Source organism: Copadichromis virginalis, linkage group LG15 (genome assembly GCF_057382275.1).
Source record: "Copadichromis virginalis isolate Kocher_CV1m ecotype Utaka linkage group LG15, C_Virginalis_male_GT1.1, whole genome shotgun sequence".
Lineage (NCBI taxonomy): Eukaryota > Metazoa > Chordata > Actinopteri > Cichliformes > Cichlidae > Copadichromis > Copadichromis virginalis.
In genome coordinates, this window is record NC_140632.1 from 23,186,508 (window position 1) to 23,207,733 (window position 21,226).

A 21,226-nucleotide genomic window follows, 5' to 3' on the forward strand; every position below is an offset into this window, starting at 1 on the left:
AAAGAAGATCGGATGAATAAATGTGGGTGTCCCGTTGTATAAGGCAGGACTTGGAGCTGTGCAATCAAACAGAAATTTAGTTACAACACCAGGTGAGTTATATACATATATAAAGTGATAAGGGAATGAGGGCTCCAGGGATGCCAATGAGAAGAAGGTAAAGAGTAAAACCTATTTAGTATGAGAGACTATATAGAAGGATTTAATGCCAGCTTTAGGTCCACATACACTGCAACTGTTACTGCACTCCTGACCCCTATAAATCATTATCATTCAGGTCCAGCTCTCTGAGGAAAGAAGACTGGGAGCTCACAACCTTTCTCTGACAGGTTACAATCACCTAGCCTGAAGATAATGAGAATACTTTCTCATCAGTGAGAGTTTTATTTGCTGTAAATTTGCTAAGAATGTCATATAAGATTAGAATTGTGTGTCTCAATATCATGTATCATAGCATCACCCTGTAGTTCAATTTGAAGTGGATGTCATAGTAATGTCTTTCTGTATGTGTGTATAAACCGGTGCTGAAAAAACACCGGAGACACTCAAAGTATGACCGGTGTTTGAAGTTAGCTGGTTACATTTGCTTAGATATTCTACTTTCCGTGTTCCAGATCCCCAGAATTGATATTTTCATTGAATGGTCTTTTCTGCCTGTCTGTGTGCCATGCAGTTTTCAAGATTAAAGACCTTGACAAAGAAAAAAAAAAGCTCCCACTCCTGGAAATGCATCTAGCCTTCATAACAATATTATTTTCAGATAACAATGAATTATTTTCATTTTGAATAGTGAAATGCCAAACAGTGAAATGATTTAATGCACATCAGAAAGTGCATATTCAAATGAATCTCCACATTAAGATGAGTAATGCCTTCAGACATTATATCTGTGGCTAATCAGACAAAAGTTCGGAGTGCTACAAAACACAGCCACGTGATCTAGATTAAAACATTCTACATGACTCGGCCTCCTTCTAGTCGTCCTCTGGATGTAAAGTGCGCATCAGGAGTAGAAGTTCTCGGCCAGCTTCCTCATTCTTTTATTGCAGTGTGCTGATGGGGCAGATGGACAGTGGTCTGCCATGTTTTCTGCAGCTGCAAACATACGTAATCCCACCTCATCTTCAGGTTGCTGCTCTGTGCTGGCCCCTTACAGCTCGTCTTTGTCAGGGTTTGGATGGAAGATTTTATAATAAATAACTTTAAGTATTAGACATAGGACGTAAACAGAGGAATGGTTTATTTGAAGAGTTTCAGTCAGGTTTCAGAGCTCATCACAGCACAGAAACAGCTTTAGTGAAGGTTACAAATGATCTTATTATGACCTCTGACACTGGACTCATCTCTGTGCTTGTCCTGCTTGACCTCAGTGCAGCGTCGAAACTGTTGACCATAATATTCTATTAGAGCGATTAGAACATGCTGTAGGTATTACAGGTACTGCGGTGCAGTGGTTGGTATCCTATCTATTTAATAGACTCCAATTTGTTCATGGAAATTGAGAGTATTCTTCATACACTGAGGTTAATTATGTACTGTTTACATTATACATGCTTCCCTTGAGCAGTATCGTTAGAAATGAGTGAAAAACATGCTGTGAAGTTGAAGATTTATTAGCCTGTGTTTTGAGTTTTGTTTGAAAAAGAATAACTTAATATAAGAAAAAATATATATCACATATGCAGGACATTGTAAACTTTTTTTTTTTTTATTAAGCAGCAAGGCAGAACAAAATCAGGCTGTATCAAGACACAGGGACTAAAACCCAATTCAACCAGACCCAGAACTGATCCATAATCAAAACAGGACTACAAGGTGAACTGGATGTCTGTTAAATCAACTAGAAACTTGTAAGGCGCTAATGTATAAAGACCTAAAGAAGATACTCTCAAAAGGGAACACTAAGTTTCTAGTACCTAAGTAAAATTTATCACACTGTTTTTTTGTTTGTTTTCGATGAAGTGACCCAAATGCTTAAGCAAATTAAAGCCCGTTTTGAAACATGAAAGGCAAGAGAATCGGGCCATGACGTCAGAAATTCTGACAGCCTGTTCTTTGTGGGCGTTACCTATTTTCAATCAGCCAATAGGGAGCGTTTCTGTGGGCGGGGTTAGTTTCAAAGATGAAAGGCAAGAGAATCCGGCTGTGACGTCACAGTCAACTCAACTCCTTAAAAGCAGGTGAAACCGCACACTGGACAAGCACGTTTCTTACTTACAGTCACGAGCGACTCATTGGATGAACTTTTGTTCTGCTTCCCTCAGTCTTATCTCAATATCTGTTTTTAGCTTTGTTAGCTTTGTTTCAAATGTCAGAAATGAGCGACCAAAAAGCAAAAGCAGAATTTGTGTGCACTGTGCCAAAAGGTGCACTGGACAACCTTATTCAGGACCAGTATGAGATCCAAGCTGGACAACTCACTGGTGAATCAGTGTCATGCAAAGTGAAAATGAGCAGCACCACCAACGAAAAAGGGGATCAGACTTGTTGCGTTTTCATCTCAGGTCAGGAAAATACCATCACCTTTGACCTTGAGATGAACCATCTGAAACAGCAGCTTCAGCAGAGTGACAGCAAAATCCTGATCCTCAAACAGGAGAAGGAAAGTCTGTCTGCTGAGCTCGCACAACTTCAGAAATATGAGGCCTCTCTGGAAGAAACTCTGTCTAATGAGAAAACACACAGAGAGAATCTGGAGCAGGAGAAGAAAGTCCTGGAGGAAGAAAATAAGAAAGTCCTGGAAGAGCAGAAAATGGTGACGGACACAAATGAAATGCAGAAAAAAACGGATGAGCAGACAAAAGAATTAGCGGAGGCAAAGACAGAGACAGTAGAAACGGTAACCCCAGAGAGATACATCCTCCAGACGTATCTGAGCGCAGATGAGCTCAACCAAATACAGGAGACAAAGGCTGAAATATCACCATGGGAGAAAGCACTGAAAATGGAGGATAAGTTGTGTGTGAACAGACTGATCCAGTTGGTGGTTTCACAGGCCATAGAAAAAGTCTCCTCTAATTACAAGCTCTTCACAGAGCGCCTCACTCCTAACTGCATCAGCGATCGCCTCATTCAGAAAATCTGGCCTGAAATTGAAACAATGAAACATTTGGATCTGTCCCCAAAACGGCTGAAAAATCTTGACAGGGCCATTCTCAAGGATCTTTGCATAGCACACAAGTGCAAGGACAAGTATTTGATTTTTAATTTGAGGGAACAGCTCGATAACCTTACTGTCCCAGCCTTCACAAAACACCTCTTTGCATTACCAAGAAGAGTACTCAGTGTCTCTAAAAACAGGCAAGAGTACAAGGAAGTGGTGAAAACTGTCATTGAAGATGTGGTAATGCACACTATGAACCAAAGAAAAAAGTCAGCAGATCCAGATATAGTTGAGTTTACTATACAGAGGCTTAACGGTAAGATGTGGAACAAAATTGTGTCCAAAAACTATAAAATGTCCTTGGAGAACATTGAACAACTCAGCCTGACAATATACACTGAACTCCAAGAAACGTGGCCTCCTTCAATACTGAGGTCAAGCAACTCATTGGTTGACAAACTAATCATGGCAACCTTCAAAAAACATGCCAAACTGAGGAGACCAAACATCATCTTTAGGGTTTTCTCGTGTGCACGCCAAAATTGAACTGACACGTGCATGTAATTATGTGACAGAACTCTTAAATTGGCTTCAAATATTCATGTAGATTGGGCATCTAAATGAACTTTTCAAACCAGAGTGGTTAAAAAGAAACTCTTCTCCCAACTTCCTTCCCTCATCACCAACTGGCCAAGGCAGATGGCCACCCCATCCCAGAGCCTTGGTCTGCCGGAGGTTTCTCTCTTTTAAAAGTGAGTTTTTCCTTCCCACTGTCGCCAAAGTGCGTGCTCTAGGGGGTTGGAGTTTTTCTGCATTATTGTAGGGTCTTGACCTTACAATATAAAGCACCATGAGGGAAGTGTTGTTGGGGTTTGCTGCTGTTTCTTACATCAAAATGTCCAATTACAACAGGACATTTGGAGTTCAGAAACAGCGCCAAACCAAGAAAAACAAAATAAAATAAAAAATTTAAAATAAAAAAACTTTGAATTTGTGCTTTGTTTTATTTGCTGTAAATTTGCTAAGAATGTCATATAAGATTAGAATTGTGTGTCTCAATATCATGTATCATAGCATCACCCTGTAGTTCAATTTGAAGTGGATGTCATAGTAATGTCTTTCTGTATGTGTGTATAAACCGGTGCTGAAAAAACACCGGAGACACTCAAAGTATGACCGGTGTTTGAAGTTAGCTGGTTACATTTGCTTAGATATTCTACTTTCCGTGTTCCAGATCCCCAGAATTGATATTTTCATTGAATGGTCTTTTCTGCCTGTCTGTGTGCCATGCAGTTTTCAAGATTAAAGACCTTGACAAAGAAAAAAAAAAGCTCCCACTCCTGGAAATGCATCTAGCCTTCATAACAATATTATTTTCAGATAACAATGAATTATTTTCATTTTGAATAGTGAAATGCCAAACAGTGAAATGATTTAATGCACATCAGAAAGTGCATATTCAAATGAATCTCCACATTAAGATGAGTAATGCCTTCAGACATTATATCTGTGGCTAATCAGACAAAAGTTCGGAGTGCTACAAAACACAGCCACGTGATCTAGATTAAAACATTCTACATGACTCGGCCTCCTTCTAGTCGTCCTCTGGATGTAAAGTGCGCATCAGGAGTAGAAGTTCTCGGCCAGCTTCCTCATTCTTTTATTGCAGTGTGCTGATGGGGCAGATGGACAGTGGTCTGCCATGTTTTCTGCAGCTGCAAACATACGTAATCCCACCTCATCTTCAGGTTGCTGCTCTGTGCTGGCCCCTTACAGCTCGTCTTTGTCAGGGTTTGGATGGAAGATTTTATAATAAATAACTTTAAGTATTAGACATAGGACGTAAACAGAGGAATGGTTTATTTGAAGAGTTTCAGTCAGGTTTCAGAGCTCATCACAGCACAGAAACAGCTTTAGTGAAGGTTACAAATGATCTTATTATGACCTCTGACACTGGACTCATCTCTGTGCTTGTCCTGCTTGACCTCAGTGCAGCGTCGAAACTGTTGACCATAATATTCTATTAGAGCGATTAGAACATGCTGTAGGTATTACAGGTACTGCGGTGCAGTGGTTGGTATCCTATCTATTTAATAGACTCCAATTTGTTCATGGAAATTGAGAGTATTCTTCATACACTGAGGTTAATTATGTACTGTTTACATTATACATGCTTCCCTTGAGCAGTATCGTTAGAAATGAGTGAAAAACATGCTGTGAAGTTGAAGATTTATTAGCCTGTGTTTTGAGTTTTGTTTGAAAAAGAATAACTTAATATAAGAAAAAATATATATCACATATGCAGGACATTGTAAACTTTTTTTTTTTTTATTAAGCAGCAAGGCAGAACAAAATCAGGCTGTATCAAGACACAGGGACTAAAACCCAATTCAACCAGACCCAGAACTGATCCATAATCAAAACAGGACTACAAGGTGAACTGGATGTCTGTTAAATCAACTAGAAACTTGTAAGGCGCTAATGTATAAAGACCTAAAGAAGATACTCTCAAAAGGGAACACTAAGTTTCTAGTACCTAAGTAAAATTTATCACACTGTTTTTTTGTTTGTTTTCGATGAAGTGACCCAAATGCTTAAGCAAATTAAAGCCCGTTTTGAAACATGAAAGGCAAGAGAATCGGGCCATGACGTCAGAAATTCTGACAGCCTGTTCTTTGTGGGCGTTACCTATTTTCAATCAGCCAATAGGGAGCGTTTCTGTGGGCGGGGTTAGTTTCAAAGATGAAAGGCAAGAGAATCCGGCTGTGACGTCACAGTCAACTCAACTCCTTAAAAGCAGGTGAAACCGCACACTGGACAAGCACGTTTCTTACTTACAGTCACGAGCGACTCATTGGATGAACTTTTGTTCTGCTTCCCTCAGTCTTATCTCAATATCTGTTTTTAGCTTTGTTAGCTTTGTTTCAAATGTCAGAAATGAGCGACCAAAAAGCAAAAGCAGAATTTGTGTGCACTGTGCCAAAAGGTGCACTGGACAACCTTATTCAGGACCAGTATGAGATCCAAGCTGGACAACTCACTGGTGAATCAGTGTCATGCAAAGTGAAAATGAGCAGCACCACCAACGAAAAAGGGGATCAGACTTGTTGCGTTTTCATCTCAGGTCAGGAAAATACCATCACCTTTGACCTTGAGATGAACCATCTGAAACAGCAGCTTCAGCAGAGTGACAGCAAAATCCTGATCCTCAAACAGGAGAAGGAAAGTCTGTCTGCTGAGCTCGCACAACTTCAGAAATATGAGGCCTCTCTGGAAGAAACTCTGTCTAATGAGAAAACACACAGAGAGAATCTGGAGCAGGAGAAGAAAGTCCTGGAGGAAGAAAATAAGAAAGTCCTGGAAGAGCAGAAAATGGTGACGGACACAAATGAAATGCAGAAAAAAACGGATGAGCAGACAAAAGAATTAGCGGAGGCAAAGACAGAGACAGTAGAAACGGTAACCCCAGAGAGATACATCCTCCAGACGTATCTGAGCGCAGATGAGCTCAACCAAATACAGGAGACAAAGGCTGAAATATCACCATGGGAGAAAGCACTGAAAATGGAGGATAAGTTGTGTGTGAACAGACTGATCCAATTGGTGGTTTCACAGGCCATAGAAAAAGTCTCCTCTAATTACAAGCTCTTCACAGAGCGCCTCACTCCTAACTGCATCAGCGATCGCCTCATTCAGAAAATCTGGCCTGAAATTGAAACAATGAAACATTTGGATCTGTCCCCAAAACGGCTGAAAAATCTTGACAGGGCCATTCTCAAGGATCTTTGCATAGCACACAAGTGCAAGGACAAGTATTTGATTTTTAATTTGAGGGAACAGCTCGATAACTTTACTGTCCCAGCCTTCACAAAACACCTCTTTGCATTACCAAGAAGAGTACTCAGTGTCTCTAAAAACAGGCAAGAATACAAGGAAGTGGTGAAAACTGTCATTGAAGATGTGGTAATGCACACTATGAACCAAAGAAAAAAGTCAGCAGATCCAGATATAGTTGAGTTTACTATACAGAGGCTTAACGGTAAGATGTGGAACAAAATTGTGTCCAAAAACTATAAAATGTCCTTGGAGAACATTGAACAACTCAGCCTGACAATATACACTGAACTCCAAGAAACGTGGCCTCCTTCAATACTGAGGTCAAGCAACTCATTGGTTGACAAACTAATCATGGCAACCTTCAAAAAACATGCCAAACTGAGGAGACCAAACATCATCTTTAGGGTTTTCTCGTGTGCACGCCAAAATTGAACTGACACGTGCATGTAATTATGTGACAGAACTCTTAAATTGGCTTAAAATATTCATGTAGATTGGGCATCTAAATGAACTTTTCAAACCAGAGTGGTTAAAAAGAAACTCTTCTCCCAACTTCCTTCCCTCATCACCAACTGGCCAAGGCAGATGGCCACCCCATCCCAGAGCCTTGGTCTGCCGGAGGTTTCTCTCTTTTAAAAGTGAGTTTTTCCTTCCCACTGTCGCCAAAGTGCGTGCTCTAGGGGGTTGGAGTTTTTCTGCATTATTGTAGGGTCTTGACCTTACAATATAAAGCACCATGAGGGAAGTGTTGTTGGGGCTTGGCGCTGTTTCTTATCTCAAAATGTCCAATTACAACAGGACATTTTGAGTTAAGAAACAGCGTCAAACCATAAATTAAAATAAAAAATTAAATAAAAAAAAAACAACTGTGACTTTGTGCTTTGTTTCATTTGCTGTAAATTTGCTAAGAATGTCATATAAGATTAGAATTGTGTGTCTCAATATCATGTATCATAGCATCACCCTGTAGTTCAATTTGAAGTGGATGTCATAGTAATGTCTTTCGGTATGTGTGTATAAACCGGTGCTGAAAAAACACCGGAGACACTCAAAGTATGACCGGTGTTTGAAGTTAGCTGGTTACATTTGCTTAGATATTCTACTTTCCGTGTTCCAGATCCCCAGAATTGATATTTTCATTGAATGGTCTTTTCTGCCTGTCTGTGTGCCATGCAGTTTTCAAGATTAAAGACCTTGACAAAGAAAAAAAAAAGCTCCCACTCCTGGAAATGCATCTAGCCTTCATAACAATATTATTTTAAACACAAGAATTAACCATAAGGCCTTTGATGAGGTGTTTCAGAAAAGAGAATTGAGTAAGTGTAACCAGAGAGAAGAAAAGGTCAGGGGTCACAAAATTCACATATTTAAATCGTTTCAGCTGCTGGTGAAAGAAATGAGCCATCTCCTCAGGTTTATACAAGTTCATTTTTATTCATTACAGCATCTTGGAGGTGTGTTTCTAAATGAAAGTTCAAACCAAGATGAAAATATTCATATATCAGGACATAAACACTGATACAAACTCAAAATACAAAGAGGTAAAATATTTTACAGGAAATGTTCGTCAGTAAATAACTGTTATGTGTATTACAAGGCCTCCAGAATCTCTGCACTCATCTGCAGAATGGAGGCTCAGCAGCTCAATTCCCCCCAAAGTCTTTCATACAAAAATGAATCTCCAAACATCTGGGTTAAACTGTCCTCATCCACATCAGTTACATGAAACATGGTGCCAAATGATCCATAAATAAAGTCCCCATCATGCCAGGACTCAGCTGATGACGTTCAGCTGAATATCATTTAGCTGACAATTCATTTCTGGATCTTTCCAGTCAAAACCGTTTTCAGAAACGTTTTGCAGTTTCTGTTAACGCTTTCAAATTCCTTGTGCTGAACCCTGAAATCAGACGATAACTTCTGGAGATCAGCTGGTAGCTACGTGCTCTGTGTGGGACTCTGTGGAATCGAGGTCTCTGCAACAGCAACAACAGCACCATGACCATGAATTCAGACTACAAACATCAGCTGAGTTACATTTAGTGTTTATGCTCACCCATAAAAGAAACTGCAGAACCCAAGTGCAAAAACATACTCGAAGTCATTTAGAGAGTTCTATTACATAATCAAGCTTTCTGAGCGCACTGAGATCTGATCATGTTTATTGCTCCTGGCCCACTGCATTCACTGAAATGTTATTCAATCTAGTGCAGAGGCTCATGAGGAGGAAAGGGCTTTCCTGATGCATCCTCCATCAGAGGGGTATACTACGAAGCAAGTTTAACATATCCAAGCTTTGTTTATGTTAGCTGCTTTGACAAAACCTAAAACCTCAGTCAAAGATTTCATGCATCACAACGGTGGTTGTCGACATTCCGGTGACTCAGGCTTTCTGCTTTAGGACAACTTCGATGCATCACTTCATTCTTAAGAGGAAAATGGATAAACTGAGAGCCGCCTGTTTCTGTCAGACACATTTGTGATGTCATAATTGAATAGATTTACTACCGAGTGCTCCCATTTATTGTTGTAACAGATCAGCTGCACATTGGAGCTCTGAAACTTTAATGATGGACAGAAAGGCTTAACTTTAGTAATGCCAGTAAAGTACAGCTCAACAGGCTGCATGTCTAAATGGCACTTAAGGCATACTGAAAGTAAAAGAGGCGTGACTGGCTGACTTTAAATGGAAATGGAACATAACTTGATCCAGACAGGTTTATGTAATCGGCATAAGTTACCATGGTGATCTAGCTAGTAAAAGAGCCAATAATGTGACCCTAAAAGCTCAGACTTTAGGCTCAACATGCCTCACTAACCCACTGATCTCTCTTTAAAGTACACTCCACAGCTAAATATGTAGGTATAAAAACTAGTGACATAATAAACCCACTGGCCATGATAAATACAGGTCCTGATGGTCATCTGCACTGAGCTCATTTATACACGGTGTGTAGCTCAACACTAAACAGTCTCTCTGAACCAGTTGAGTTACTGAAACCTCCGGTTTTATCACCCTGTGTTACTCTGTTTTTTCCTTTTACCTCTGTGCAGTGTGGTCGTCTTTATCCGGCTTTCCTCCAGTGTCACAAAGCAGCCGCTCATCTCTTCTGTCACAGCTTCACCCGTCCCAATATCACAAGTCATCATCATGATGGGGCCTTTCCCCCCCTTCAAGTGGACCTGGATGCTGTCCTGCACCAACACACATGCATGAATGTACCCCGAGTTTCAGCGTATGTTTAGAAAAATTTATCATCAGGTTTTGAAAAACAACAAAAACAATGATTACTTTACACACTATTTTAATCATGCTACATTTATTGGAGTTGAACTCAGATAAAAGAGACCAGATCATCCTGAAAATGAACTTTATCCTAGTCTGTGATATTTTAGTATTTTTATGTTGTTTTACCTCTGTCGGTGCAGGAACCTCCAGTTTGGTTTCCTCTGGAGCTTTGACGACGATCACCGTCTGCTCCTGGAAAGCTTCGAGCCGGCTGATGTCCTCATGGGTCACGTAGGCCAATGTGCAGGAGGACAGTTAAAGAAAACTAGCTTCTATTCACTTAACAGTTATTACAGGGTGGTTTTAGACCTCACGGTTTCTTTTCATGCCAATGACGAAAGTGACATTTTAATCTTTATAGAGTGTCAGGAGTGATGCTCTCAGATGTGCAGCTAGAGTAAATCGTTGACAGATTTTCTGTTCTCTCATCTAACCTGCAGTAACTAATGTAATGGCCACAAGGGGGCAGTGGAAGCACAAATATGGAATTATAATAAGAATACAATTATAATTGAATAAAATAATACAATTATAATTGTATTCTTAAAATCTCGAAAGCAAACTCTGCAAACCAGGGGCTGTTTCTGTATCAGCAGGTGTGACATCAAGTGGCATTTAATTAAACTGCAGGTTTTTTCATGCATGAAGAGAGGACGTTTTGGTGCTCAGAGGTTTTACAGAAAGCCAGAGGAGTCTCAGCTCACTTGGAGTTTTGTTTACTCAAGCATAACATACTTTTCTTTTTAAATAAAGAACATTTACATTAATTTCCATTCAAATTGGCAAAAACAAACTTCTTACCTTTACTGTAAATGACCTAGTCATGCAAATTGACTTGTTTTTAGGCTCATTCTGAAAAGGAAAACTTTGATGTGGTTAAATCATGTTTTACATTCAGGAGCATTGTTTTCATTACTTCTGTTCAAACTGTCCTGAGTCCCTGATAGAAATGCAGAAGGATATAGAGCGTTCTGCCACTCGTCAGTCATGTCAAACAGCTGCTGGGCGCAGCTTTTGATGAGGCTGTCAAGTGTGTCCTCCACCAGCTTCAGGTTCTCCAGCTCTCTCTGGAACTTCTGCCTGCTCTTTAGCAGAAAGCTGGAGATTGGACAGCTTCCTCTGGGCAGACAACAAGTTCACTGTTACACTGTGTTACACAGACAGCGCACAGGACCTTAAGTTTAATTAAAGAAAACAAAAACTAAACAAAACATCTTTAAGCAACCTCTTTCTACTGATAGAAACCCAAGAGATGTCCGTGAAGACCCACAAAGAGACCAAAAAATTTATTTTGTCAGCGTTTAACATTAAACGCACAAAGTATTCAGAACTCAACAGTAAGAAATTAACTTTTGCTCACTCACATCCACTTAACCTTATTGGCCGTCTGCTTCTCAATGACGTTGAAGCCCTCCAGGACGTTGGTGATGTCATAAACTCGTCGCCTGCGGGTCTGCAGGCTTTTCGTCACCTCCCGGAGGTCGATCGTGCCATCGGGCGACATCAGCAGAAGCTCCAGGAAGCGCACTGTCAAAACTCCCAGAGACGCATCTGAAACCACCATGACACTCAGAGGCGGAACAAGGGGATAAAAACATTTTAAGTCTACATCTTTCTATGTTATCCACTAAAAGATGTTGCAAACACAGCACAGGTTAGGACTACACACCACGTGGCTGTTAAAGTCCCAATCCGTGAGTCTCCAGTTGGCTGGCTGAACATTTACTCGATCTTGTCCACTACTTCTCTGTATTTCAAATCTAACCTAACCCTAATAAAAAATCTGAATAAATAATAAATATCAAAGAAGGATGCACCTTGTCGGGTGGATATCCTGGTCTGTATCATCTCTTTTAAATGACTGAGGATTTCCCTGGAAAGAAAGATAAAAAATGAACTAAATTCACTTATCATTTATCGTTAAAATGTTTGAAAAGATAAGAAAAGGCAGTGGAATTACAACTTGACCGCCATTTGTAAAATGTAGCAAGAAAGCAAAAAAAAAAAAAAGAAACATTTTGGGTTGTTTTGGGGTTTTTTACCTTTTTGTTCCTAAATTCGTCTTGGCATCTGGTTCCTCAAGTTCAAAAAGTGAAAACAAAGCAGATCAAAGTCAGAATGATTTCATGTCCACCAAAAAGTGATAAAACACCAACTTATTCACACCAAAACATAAGAATCAACCCAAAAAGAAACGATCAATTACAAGCTGATTGTTTAAATACATGTTTTCAAACACTGTGGTTAATAAATTAAACAATATTGTAACTACTTATACACTCAGTTATGTCTTCAACGTAAAATATATATTCAGTAAGTCACTAGTTTGGAACTGACAAGTAAACAAAATCAAAACAAAAAAGTTTTTAACTTAAAAAAAATGCATCAACGTGACGTGACATCCCTTTATCCCCCCACTCAACTAAGGTCATAATCTGGTCAAAAATGACTCCAAAGTTCCTCACAGTGGTACCGGAGGCCAAATACATTCTAGTACTCTCACTCCCAAATCACAGGTCATCGAGGCCTTTATGTATTTAACAAAACTGGCAAACTTGGCACTTACAGACCGACGCTGTATGACTCTATACAGGGAACAGCAACCAGCTGTGAACTGGACCTTACTTTACATCACACAAAGAAATGTAGAGATAGACATTTTCTTACCTGCTTATGTGGAGTAGGTCTTCGTGCAAAAGGTATAACAGGAACATTAACGTCCTCCTCCTCTTCCTCCTCCTCCTCCTCACCCCCTCCTCCTCCAGCAGCCCACTGATCCTCCTCCTCGGACGACTCGGCCCCCCATTGACTGAGCAGACCCAGGGCTCCGTCCAGGCAGGGGGGCATTATGGGAATGGCGTCGCTGCTGACGCCCTCATCCGAGATGTCCTCTGGCAAGAAGTGGTCTTCACAGATTAGATGCTGCTCCACAGAGTCCTGCTTCTCCGTCTCCCTCAGCGCTGCAAGCCACACCTGAACACAGTTACAGTTAGTCTTTATTGATCTCTAGTTTGACTGGCTGGGGTTTTACTCCATCACAGATATTGTGATACAGGCCAAATTGGTAACCTGGTAGTTATTTGTGATTAAAACTGCATTTATCTGGTAGAAATAAAAAGAAAACAATATTTACTCGTCTACTGGCCAAAATAGCGTAAACAGCACAGCTGATTCCATGTTTTGGAAATGGGTTCCTGTTCACTCCAGCTGTGTAGTAAATGAGCTAACACATGTCATCAGGGTTATTTAAACAGCAGCTGTTTAACTGGCATCATGTTAGCGTCATGTTAGCCGGTAGAATCAGATATAAGAGATGCTAACGATCGCTATTCAAACATGTAGCTTGTAAATATGTTGTAACTCTCAAAGTTTTTTGACCCTACCTGGACACGCGCAGGGTCCTGGGGGAAGTTGAAGAACCTCTTCTTGGGTCTGTTGAAGAGCCCCCGGCTAACATTAACCATGCGGTTCGGACACCCAGAGACGACACACTTCACCATGGTAATCGTCTCTTCACCGCCCAGCCTCAACACACCGAGCGGGCAAAGCGCACATCCGCAGCCCGTTTGTAACCGTTAGCACACGGGGAATAAAAACCCGCCACAGCACGACTGGTTTGTTTGTGTCGTCTTCCACGCCGGAAATGGACATGTTTTCACCCGGAAGTACAACAACGCAGGCCAACGATTGCGATAACGCATGTGCGCCCTCTACCGAACTTGTGGTTTTAGAATTATTTATGGATTTAATTTCTTTTTAAAGCTTTATTCACATATCACAGTTTGTTATTTACAATGTTTGTACAGCAAAAATTATGTCCAATTGTATTTAGACAAGCAGACATTGAACTTCAGCAGGCTGGTTTGAAACTTCATAAAAAAGTGACTTATGTGACTTTGAAAGTGGCATTGTTGTTGTTGCTAGACAGGCAATATGCAGATTTCTCAAACTGCTCAGTTTGCTCACACAACAATCTCTAAGGGAGGGGTCTCAAAGGGAGACAAGGCAGCCTACAGAGAGGAAATCCTGAAGCTGGCAGCATGGTGTTCAGAGAACAACAAGAAAACCAAAGAGGTCACTGTCGCCTTCAGGAGGCACAGCACAGACTTAGCCCCCTTATACATAAACGGGGAGTGTGTGTTCATATGTATAGTGCTGCAGAAACTGTGCACCTCACCCTCCTTTCTTCTCCCACATGTTCGCACTGAGTAGGAGATGCTCTGTATCTCATTGTACATCTGTATAGTGACAATAAAGGCATTCTATTCTATTTTATACTAAACAGCAATTCTGCCTTGTTGCTGGGGCAGCACCATCTCTGCTGTGGACAGAAAGTAACTGAACAGGCAAATCCATGGGGCCAGCTCTGTTCTAGGATGCCCTCTGGACCCAGTGGAGGTGGTGAGTGACCAGAGAATGGAGGCTAAGCTGTCATCCCTGTTGGACAACATCCCCTCTATTTGATCTTATCCTTTTCCTTGTTTTTCTTCATTTTTGCTGCTTGTAACTTGTACTGTCCACTTTCTGCTGTAACCTAACAAATTTCCCACGTGTAATAAAGGTTTATCTTATCTTGATGCCAGAGGAGAACAGCCAGACTGCTTTGAGCTTGTAGGAAAGCATCAGAAGCTCAAATAATAAGTACTTACAACCAAGGTATGCAGAAGACCATGTTCAACCTTGAAGGAGATGGACTACAGCAGGAGAAGACCACACCAAGTACCACTCCTTTCAGCTAATAACAAGAAACTGAGGCTAGAATTCACACAGGCTCACCAAACTGGAGAATCACAAGACTGGAAGAACATTAGCAGGTCTGACGAGTCAATTTCTGCTGACATTCAGAAGGTAGGGTCAACAACATGAAAGCTTGGCTCTATTCTGCCCTCTATCAGTGGTTCAGGATAGTGTTATTGGTGTGATGGCATGGGGGACATTTTCTTCCAAACTTTGGGCCCCTAAGTGTCGCTTGAGTATCCTTTAAATGTTACAGCTTACCTGAGTATCTTTGCTGACCATGTTCATTCCTGTATGAACAGTGTACCCATCTCTGATGGCAACTTCCAGCAGGGTAATACACCATGTCAGAAAGTTGGTTTCAAACTGGTTGATTGATCATGGCAATGAGTTTGCTGCAAAAAAATGTGCGATGCTATCACGTCAATATGGACAAAAATCACAGAGGATTGTTTTCAGCACCCTGTTGAAACTGTGCCATGAAGAACTAAGGCAGCTCTCAAGACAAAAGGGATCCAACCTGGTACTAGTAAGGTATTGGTAACCTGAAGAAAATCACTGGTTCAGATCAAACACTTACGTGCTTGTAGGTGCCACCAGTAGTAGATAGTAAGATCCTGACCAGCTGCAGAAGCTGTGTATGCTATCCCATTTCTGTTAAGTCCATCAATAAACTACCTAGGACTCAGAGTTAGGGATTGGGTCGATTTAATGTCCACCCCTCCTTACAGAATTCTTGCCCACCTAAACCAAATAAAATTTAAAATATGCTTATCTAGAATGTGGCTAAAACAAAAACCCAGCCTTAACTCTAATGCGTTTCATCAGTACCCAGGTAGATATCCCTGAACTACTTTAGGTACTGAAACTAGCCAGTGCATCCTGGGAAGGCTTGCTTTACTGGAGATGGTCTCAGACTCAAACTACCATTTGTCAAGGTCACACAGATCCTTACATTTTCCTTTTTCCTACATCATAGTGGTTTTAATGGTTTGGCAAATTGGTGTATATTCTATTTTTCAGTCACAAAGGTAACTGGGCAACTGGATCTCTTTTCATTGGTGTATAAATAATAAAAATCCCTAAATGTCTGCCGACTGCACACTATTAACACAACTAACTGTCAGCTTTAAAAATGACAAACAAAGTGAAGGTTATAATCAGTGTTGCAACACAAGATTTATTCAGAGCAAGAGATGCCAACACCAGCATGATAAAAATTGTACAAACTTCACAAGTCAAATTAAAATATCACATAGCAACTCATGACCTTAAACATACAGCAAAAATATCAACAGAAACCCATGCCATGTGGTAAGAAAACTGCTGTCGAAAGTTTTGCAAGTAACAGAGAAAAAGGGGTAAAAGGAGAGAAAATGAATGTTGTATAAAAACCCCTTATCTGTGCACTGCTGAAAAGAAACGATCATCTTCATAAATTGATGATTTCACAAATATTCATATGGATTTTCTTTTGCATTCTAGCGTGTCACATGTTAGTGTTGAGATTCTCTATGTAAATAGTTACAGTTTAGCTTTTACATCTGTTATTACAATATCTAGTCTATCGACTGTCTTTAAATGGCAGAATTGTGCTTTTACTCCCATTTCCTTTGTTATCAGTAAGAATAACTGACTAAATAAAAAATACAAGCTGTCAGTCTATCTAACGCAGAAGTTTACTGGCAGGAAGCTGCAGACGCCAAGTTCTGGACGAAGATGTAAAAGTCAGGGAATGAGACTTTGCAGTAAATGTCCAAAGAAGTCTTAAAAGAAAACTCCCCCCTTTGCAGTTTGTTTCTCCCTTGTGTGGAAAAAAAAATACATAAAAAATGTATTTTAGTATGATGAGACAATTTGTAGTTTTTTTACACAAGTAAATATTTTCCCCTCATTTATATTCATATCTAGACGAGCTGGTTATTTGTGCAGGTTTAAATATATCAGCACATACTGCTGCACCTGATTACACAGAAATGCAGTTTAGTTTCCATAAAAGATTTATCAACATTTCTGTACTTTGAAGTTTCAGCTTTCATTAGTACCGCTTGTCTAAAAACTTTCATATGGATACCAGCTGTATCAAGTGTTTCTGCTGGTAATTATGGTGGCGTAATTATGTATTATTTAGAAACAATCCAATAAATTGCTTTCCTTTAAAACATTAAATTGAACTTTTATGCTTGTATAAGTGAGGAAAAATTTCACCCTTTCATCACTTTAACTGTCTAACTGCTATAACTAAGCTGTATAGTGCAAGTTTCAAAATTTGTCTTTATCCATGTATTACAATTTCAAACAAATATATTTTAAAAATATACTCAAACATTTCCATCCTAGATTCTCACGAGGCTCCTGGATCATATACAGTGATACTATTCATGTCTTAATTTGGTCCAGAGTGGCTTTACAGTAATATATCAGTCAGCATATGCAGAGAAGCCCATCAGATGTGCAAATGTTTAAACATTTTGCATTGCATAAACACAGTTTCCCATCATATTATCTGTTTCTATAAAGAATTAGGTTTGATTTATACTTGTTGTTAGTGTTATTAGTGGGTAACCTAAAGTTACACTTGGTTGAATTAATCTTCTGGAAACATTGGGGCTTGTAATCGGCTTACAACATATAATCACGTTTTTATGTACACACAGAAAACATATGTGATTTTTTCAACTCATTTTGGAACCACACACCCTCCTTCCATTCTAACCAACACAGGCCTGTTACATCCCAAGTAACCCAAACATGAGCCCAGGTCTCAGGAGGTTAAGTCCTCCAGGAGTCATCTTACAATGTCTATGCAGAAAATAAAAGGGCACTACAGTTTTCCACTCTGTTGACACCATATTTTGGAAAAGATGGCAGACATATTAAAAAATGATTATTGTCTTATTATCCAGTGCAAACACGTTTTAGAATGTGTCTGCATACCAAAGAAGAGATCCTGAACTGTGATGTTTCAGACAAAAGCTTGACCGTGAAGACGTTTTCTTCTGCTAAATCTTGGACTGTGAAATAAAGGAGACTGGGGAGAGACCACAGGGGGAGTTTTCCCTTAAATAAATCAACTCAGTGAAATTTGCTTCAAGTTGCTTTCCAACAGGCATCTCCAGCGCAAAGTCTTATCAAAGTCAGTTTCCACAAACTCGCTGTACAGTTTTTGCTTCATTTACCACGTGATAATACTTTAACATACTCCAATAAAGTGCATGCATGATCGACGGTGTTGAGAAAACATGTTCCATCAGTACTGTGATTTCAGACCGAATGTCATCAGTAAGGCCGATTCAGATCAAATACTCAGTCGGTAAATTCAGTGCACAGACGTCACGACTGCTGGCTCTAGTTTTCATTCATCTTTTTCAATTACAAAGACTTAAAAAAGAAAAAAAGAAAAGCGGTGCTTGGTCATCACGTCGTCTGGCATCATGTCTCATTGTGGCTCAGACAACAAGATGCATGACTGGAAAGACGTTTTCTACAGAACGAGTGCAATATACAATGAAGGATGGGAACTTTGACCCTGTTAGTCCAGCGGAGCCGTCAGCCTCGAGAAAGAAAAGTCATATCTACAGATCCGTTTGCCTGCTAAGTGCCTCTTAACGGGCAATAAAAACATCAAAACATGGAAACAAAGGTGTCCCTGTGCAAAGTCGAACATGACAGAACCAAAGTCCTCTCACCCGTGTCAGATTCCTAAAACATGATTGTAGTAAAAGGTTTATACAAAACGCAATACATTTATAGTTAGTAAAAAGATCTATCAGCTCTTTTCTAGTTTTATTCATAAGAAATTGCATATACCCAAACAACTTTTTTTCATATAGATTGCATCCCATATCTAAACAAACGCTTTAATATTATCATACCAATATTGCTGACACGTTGTTCTATTAGCTAGTCGAGGTTGATGATTTCAAATAAATTCACAATGGCAGATTGTCTCCTATATTTTCTGCAGCCATTGGTCTTTCCACTGGCACTCCCTCCCACGAACAAAGAAAAAGCGGGCCGCGGAACAGGACAGCTTTGAAACGGAACAACTCCGAAGGGGATGATGGGATTTTGCACCAAAAAGTTTCCGTGTCGTGATGTTTGAAATCTTCTTGCTCATAGCATCGCTTCTTCTCATCATTGCTAAAGATTTACATTAGTGTCCGCTTCCAGACATTAAGAGGAAAACAAAAAGAATTAATGAGCAACTTCCAAGCTCGTGAGAAGCTTTTCAGAAGTGGTTGCTCTTCATGTTCCAGTCGCCGCTCTGCTCCCTGTTAAACCCGTGACGCCCGGTTTGTATTTTTTTTTTTCTGATGTATGAAAAAAATCGCATTAAAATAAAAAATGATTCAAGCTTACAATAAATAAATACATACATATACACTAGAATGTGCATACATTAGCAGCTATAAACAGTACATCACATTATATTAGGTCATATGAAAATGTACAAAACGTGAATGTTCATTTAAAACCTTTTTTTTCAAAGCAAGGCAACAACAATCAACATAATAAAAAAAGAGATACCCATGGAGTTGAGAGCATTACCGCAGAAGAAATTAAAGAACTAATGATAGATTACAGCAGCAAAAAACAACCCACTCCGTGCTTTTTCCACTTTTTTTCCCCCCATTTGTTGCTTTTGCTTTGCATTTGTTGTTCCGGCCTCAGTCAAAGTTAAACCTGGATGCCCTGCACGGCCTGTTTGATGTTCTCCAGCAGCGCCTTGTTCTCCGGGCTCTGGTACTGGTCCTGGTGGGTGTACATGTCTGTCAGTGTACTCACATAAGTGTCAAAGTTCTGTTCATTCATTGGTTCCTGTGAGGGGAAAGAAACCCATGTAGACACAATCAGGTGGGATAAAGGTGGTGGTTTATTTTCACTCAGACACTGGGGGGAGGTTTGGAAGACAGGCGGGCGGCAGGGGGAGGAAGGGACACCATTGGGAAAGCATGGCTTCACTAAAATACTCCCTTTCTAAAAAGTAAATGTACGATATTTGATGTAATATCAGCCGATTATCTACGAAAATGCAACTCCAAACCATGCAAAAACCAGGTGAGAGATGGTTAGCTGGTGGGTATATGAAAGGTTAATGTTTAGCACATGGAGACAAAATTGTGATGATAAAAACTAATGGGATGCTAATGAGCAGATGGGAAAGACATAACTGGAAAGTCATGTTTGCCAACTGGGAGTTTTGGTGGTTCAAGTACTTCTCTGGGAGAGTGCAGCTTTGGCTTCAGGAATTTTAGTGGGTTATTTGATGATTGCCCACCTTAAATGTCACATTATGTTATAGAGTCACTATAGTCTTTGAGGTCTTCACTGACCTCCATTTAATACTTGGCATTTATAGGTTTTAAGGGACACTAATACAAATGACTATTTCGGTGCCTGAGCCAGTTGCCCTGCACTTAACTGCACTGCTGTCATTGCATCCTGCTAACTTCACACTGACTCAGCCAATCAAAGAATTTGAGTCCAGAGCCTCAAAAAGCCAATGATCCGTCTTTAATTGGCACATAAAAGTCAAATATCCACGTCTCAAGTTAAATGATTCACACACTTTCATTGTTATTAGCCTCTTTAATGGTCATGATTGGTCATAATACCCCCCATTAGATGCCCTCCTGTACTAAGAGGAGACAGGAAGGTTGTTATCATCCATTCTAATCACTGATCATTGTAATCCTTAAATGAAGCGATCAACTGAGCCCACTAAGAGGTCTTTCTATTGTTCATTTAAAGGGCTTTAAATGGACAATAAAAAGATTTCAGTTATGTATGCTCTTTAATTAATAAGTCAATTTAGATCTTAGACAACCTACCTTTAATACTAGTATGCCAGAAGACTGTTATCACCCACTGTAATCAGTAGGATAAAAAAAAATCCCAGTGACATGCCCACCGTTAAATGAGGTGATAATAGACTACTGAGCTTACTAGTTGATGGAAGAGGCTGCCTGCGGGCAAATCTATGGGACTGACAGGAGTCGTTTAATGGACTGAAAACAGTTAAAAGATGTGTGTGAATCTGGTTTCAGTGTATGTGCCCACCGAATAATGCTCATTTTAGCTTCTCAGTGGTGGTGCAATAGCAAAGCAGATAATGCCGTTCGACTATAGACACCATAAAAAGCAGGACTTGGCTTCTGGGACTGAAAGAAAGAAGCGTAAACCAACTTTCTTTTTACTGGCCACCAGGGGGCGATACCTATGTTTACAGACATACTTCAGTTCATAAAGTAGTCAAG

At 40.0% G+C, this 21,226-nt stretch overlaps 3 protein-coding genes across 10 annotated transcripts in view; 1 reads left to right on the plus strand and 2 right to left on the minus strand.

The window, feature by feature from the left end:
* Positions 1-1,029: 1,029 nt before the first annotated feature.
* On the plus strand, positions 1,030-7,726 carry LOC146692455 (uncharacterized). The gene is made up of 2 exons (XM_085433431.1): positions 1,030-3,643; positions 5,972-7,726. The coding sequence occupies exons 1-2, from the start codon at positions 2,309-2,311 to the stop codon at positions 7,370-7,372; spliced, it is 2,736 nt and encodes a 911-aa protein (XP_085289557.1). The 5' UTR covers positions 1,030-2,308; the 3' UTR covers positions 7,373-7,726.
* A 623-nt stretch (positions 7,727-8,349) lies between these two features.
* On the minus strand, positions 8,350-13,877 carry e2f6 (E2F transcription factor 6). The gene is made up of 9 exons (XM_085432544.1): positions 13,613-13,877; positions 12,897-13,202; positions 12,272-12,306; positions 12,047-12,102; positions 11,594-11,780; positions 11,193-11,348; positions 10,356-10,470; positions 9,985-10,135; positions 8,350-8,916 (listed from the first exon to the last, which is right to left on the minus strand). The coding sequence occupies exons 1-9, from the start codon at positions 13,727-13,729 to the stop codon at positions 8,879-8,881; spliced, it is 1,161 nt and encodes a 386-aa protein (XP_085288670.1). The 5' UTR covers positions 13,730-13,877; the 3' UTR covers positions 8,350-8,878.
* A 2,243-nt stretch (positions 13,878-16,120) lies between these two features.
* Positions 16,121-21,226, minus strand: part of myt1la (myelin transcription factor 1-like, a) — a 94,862-nt gene continuing 89,756 nt past the window's right edge. For all 8 annotated transcript variants that reach the window (XM_085432547.1, XM_085432552.1, XM_085432550.1 and 5 more), the window contains one exon: positions 16,121-19,787. In XM_085432547.1, the coding sequence (XP_085288673.1) occupies positions 19,647-19,787 (141 nt within the window). In that variant the 3' untranslated portion in view covers positions 16,121-19,646. The remainder of the gene's footprint in view (positions 19,788-21,226) is intronic.

Coding starts and splice junctions, on each gene's coding strand:
- LOC146692455 (XM_085433431.1), top strand. CDS start 2,309: ATGTCAGAAATGAGCGACCAAAAAGCAAAAGCAGAATTTGTGTGCACT. Junction 3,644..5,971: donor TTTTCTCGTGTGCACGCCAA/AATTGAACTGAC, acceptor GGATGAACTTTT/GTTCTGCTTCCCTCAGTCTT.
- e2f6 (XM_085432544.1), bottom strand. CDS start 13,729: ATGGTGAAGTGTGTCGTCTCTGGGTGTCCGAACCGCATGGTTAATGTT. Junction 10,136..10,355: donor AGGTTCCTGCACCGACAGAG/GTAAAACAACAT, acceptor GTGTTGGTGCAG/GACAGCATCCAGGTCCACTT. Junction 8,917..9,984: donor GACGACCACACTGCACAGAG/GTAAAAGGAAAA, acceptor TTGCTGTTGCAG/AGACCTCGATTCCACAGAGT.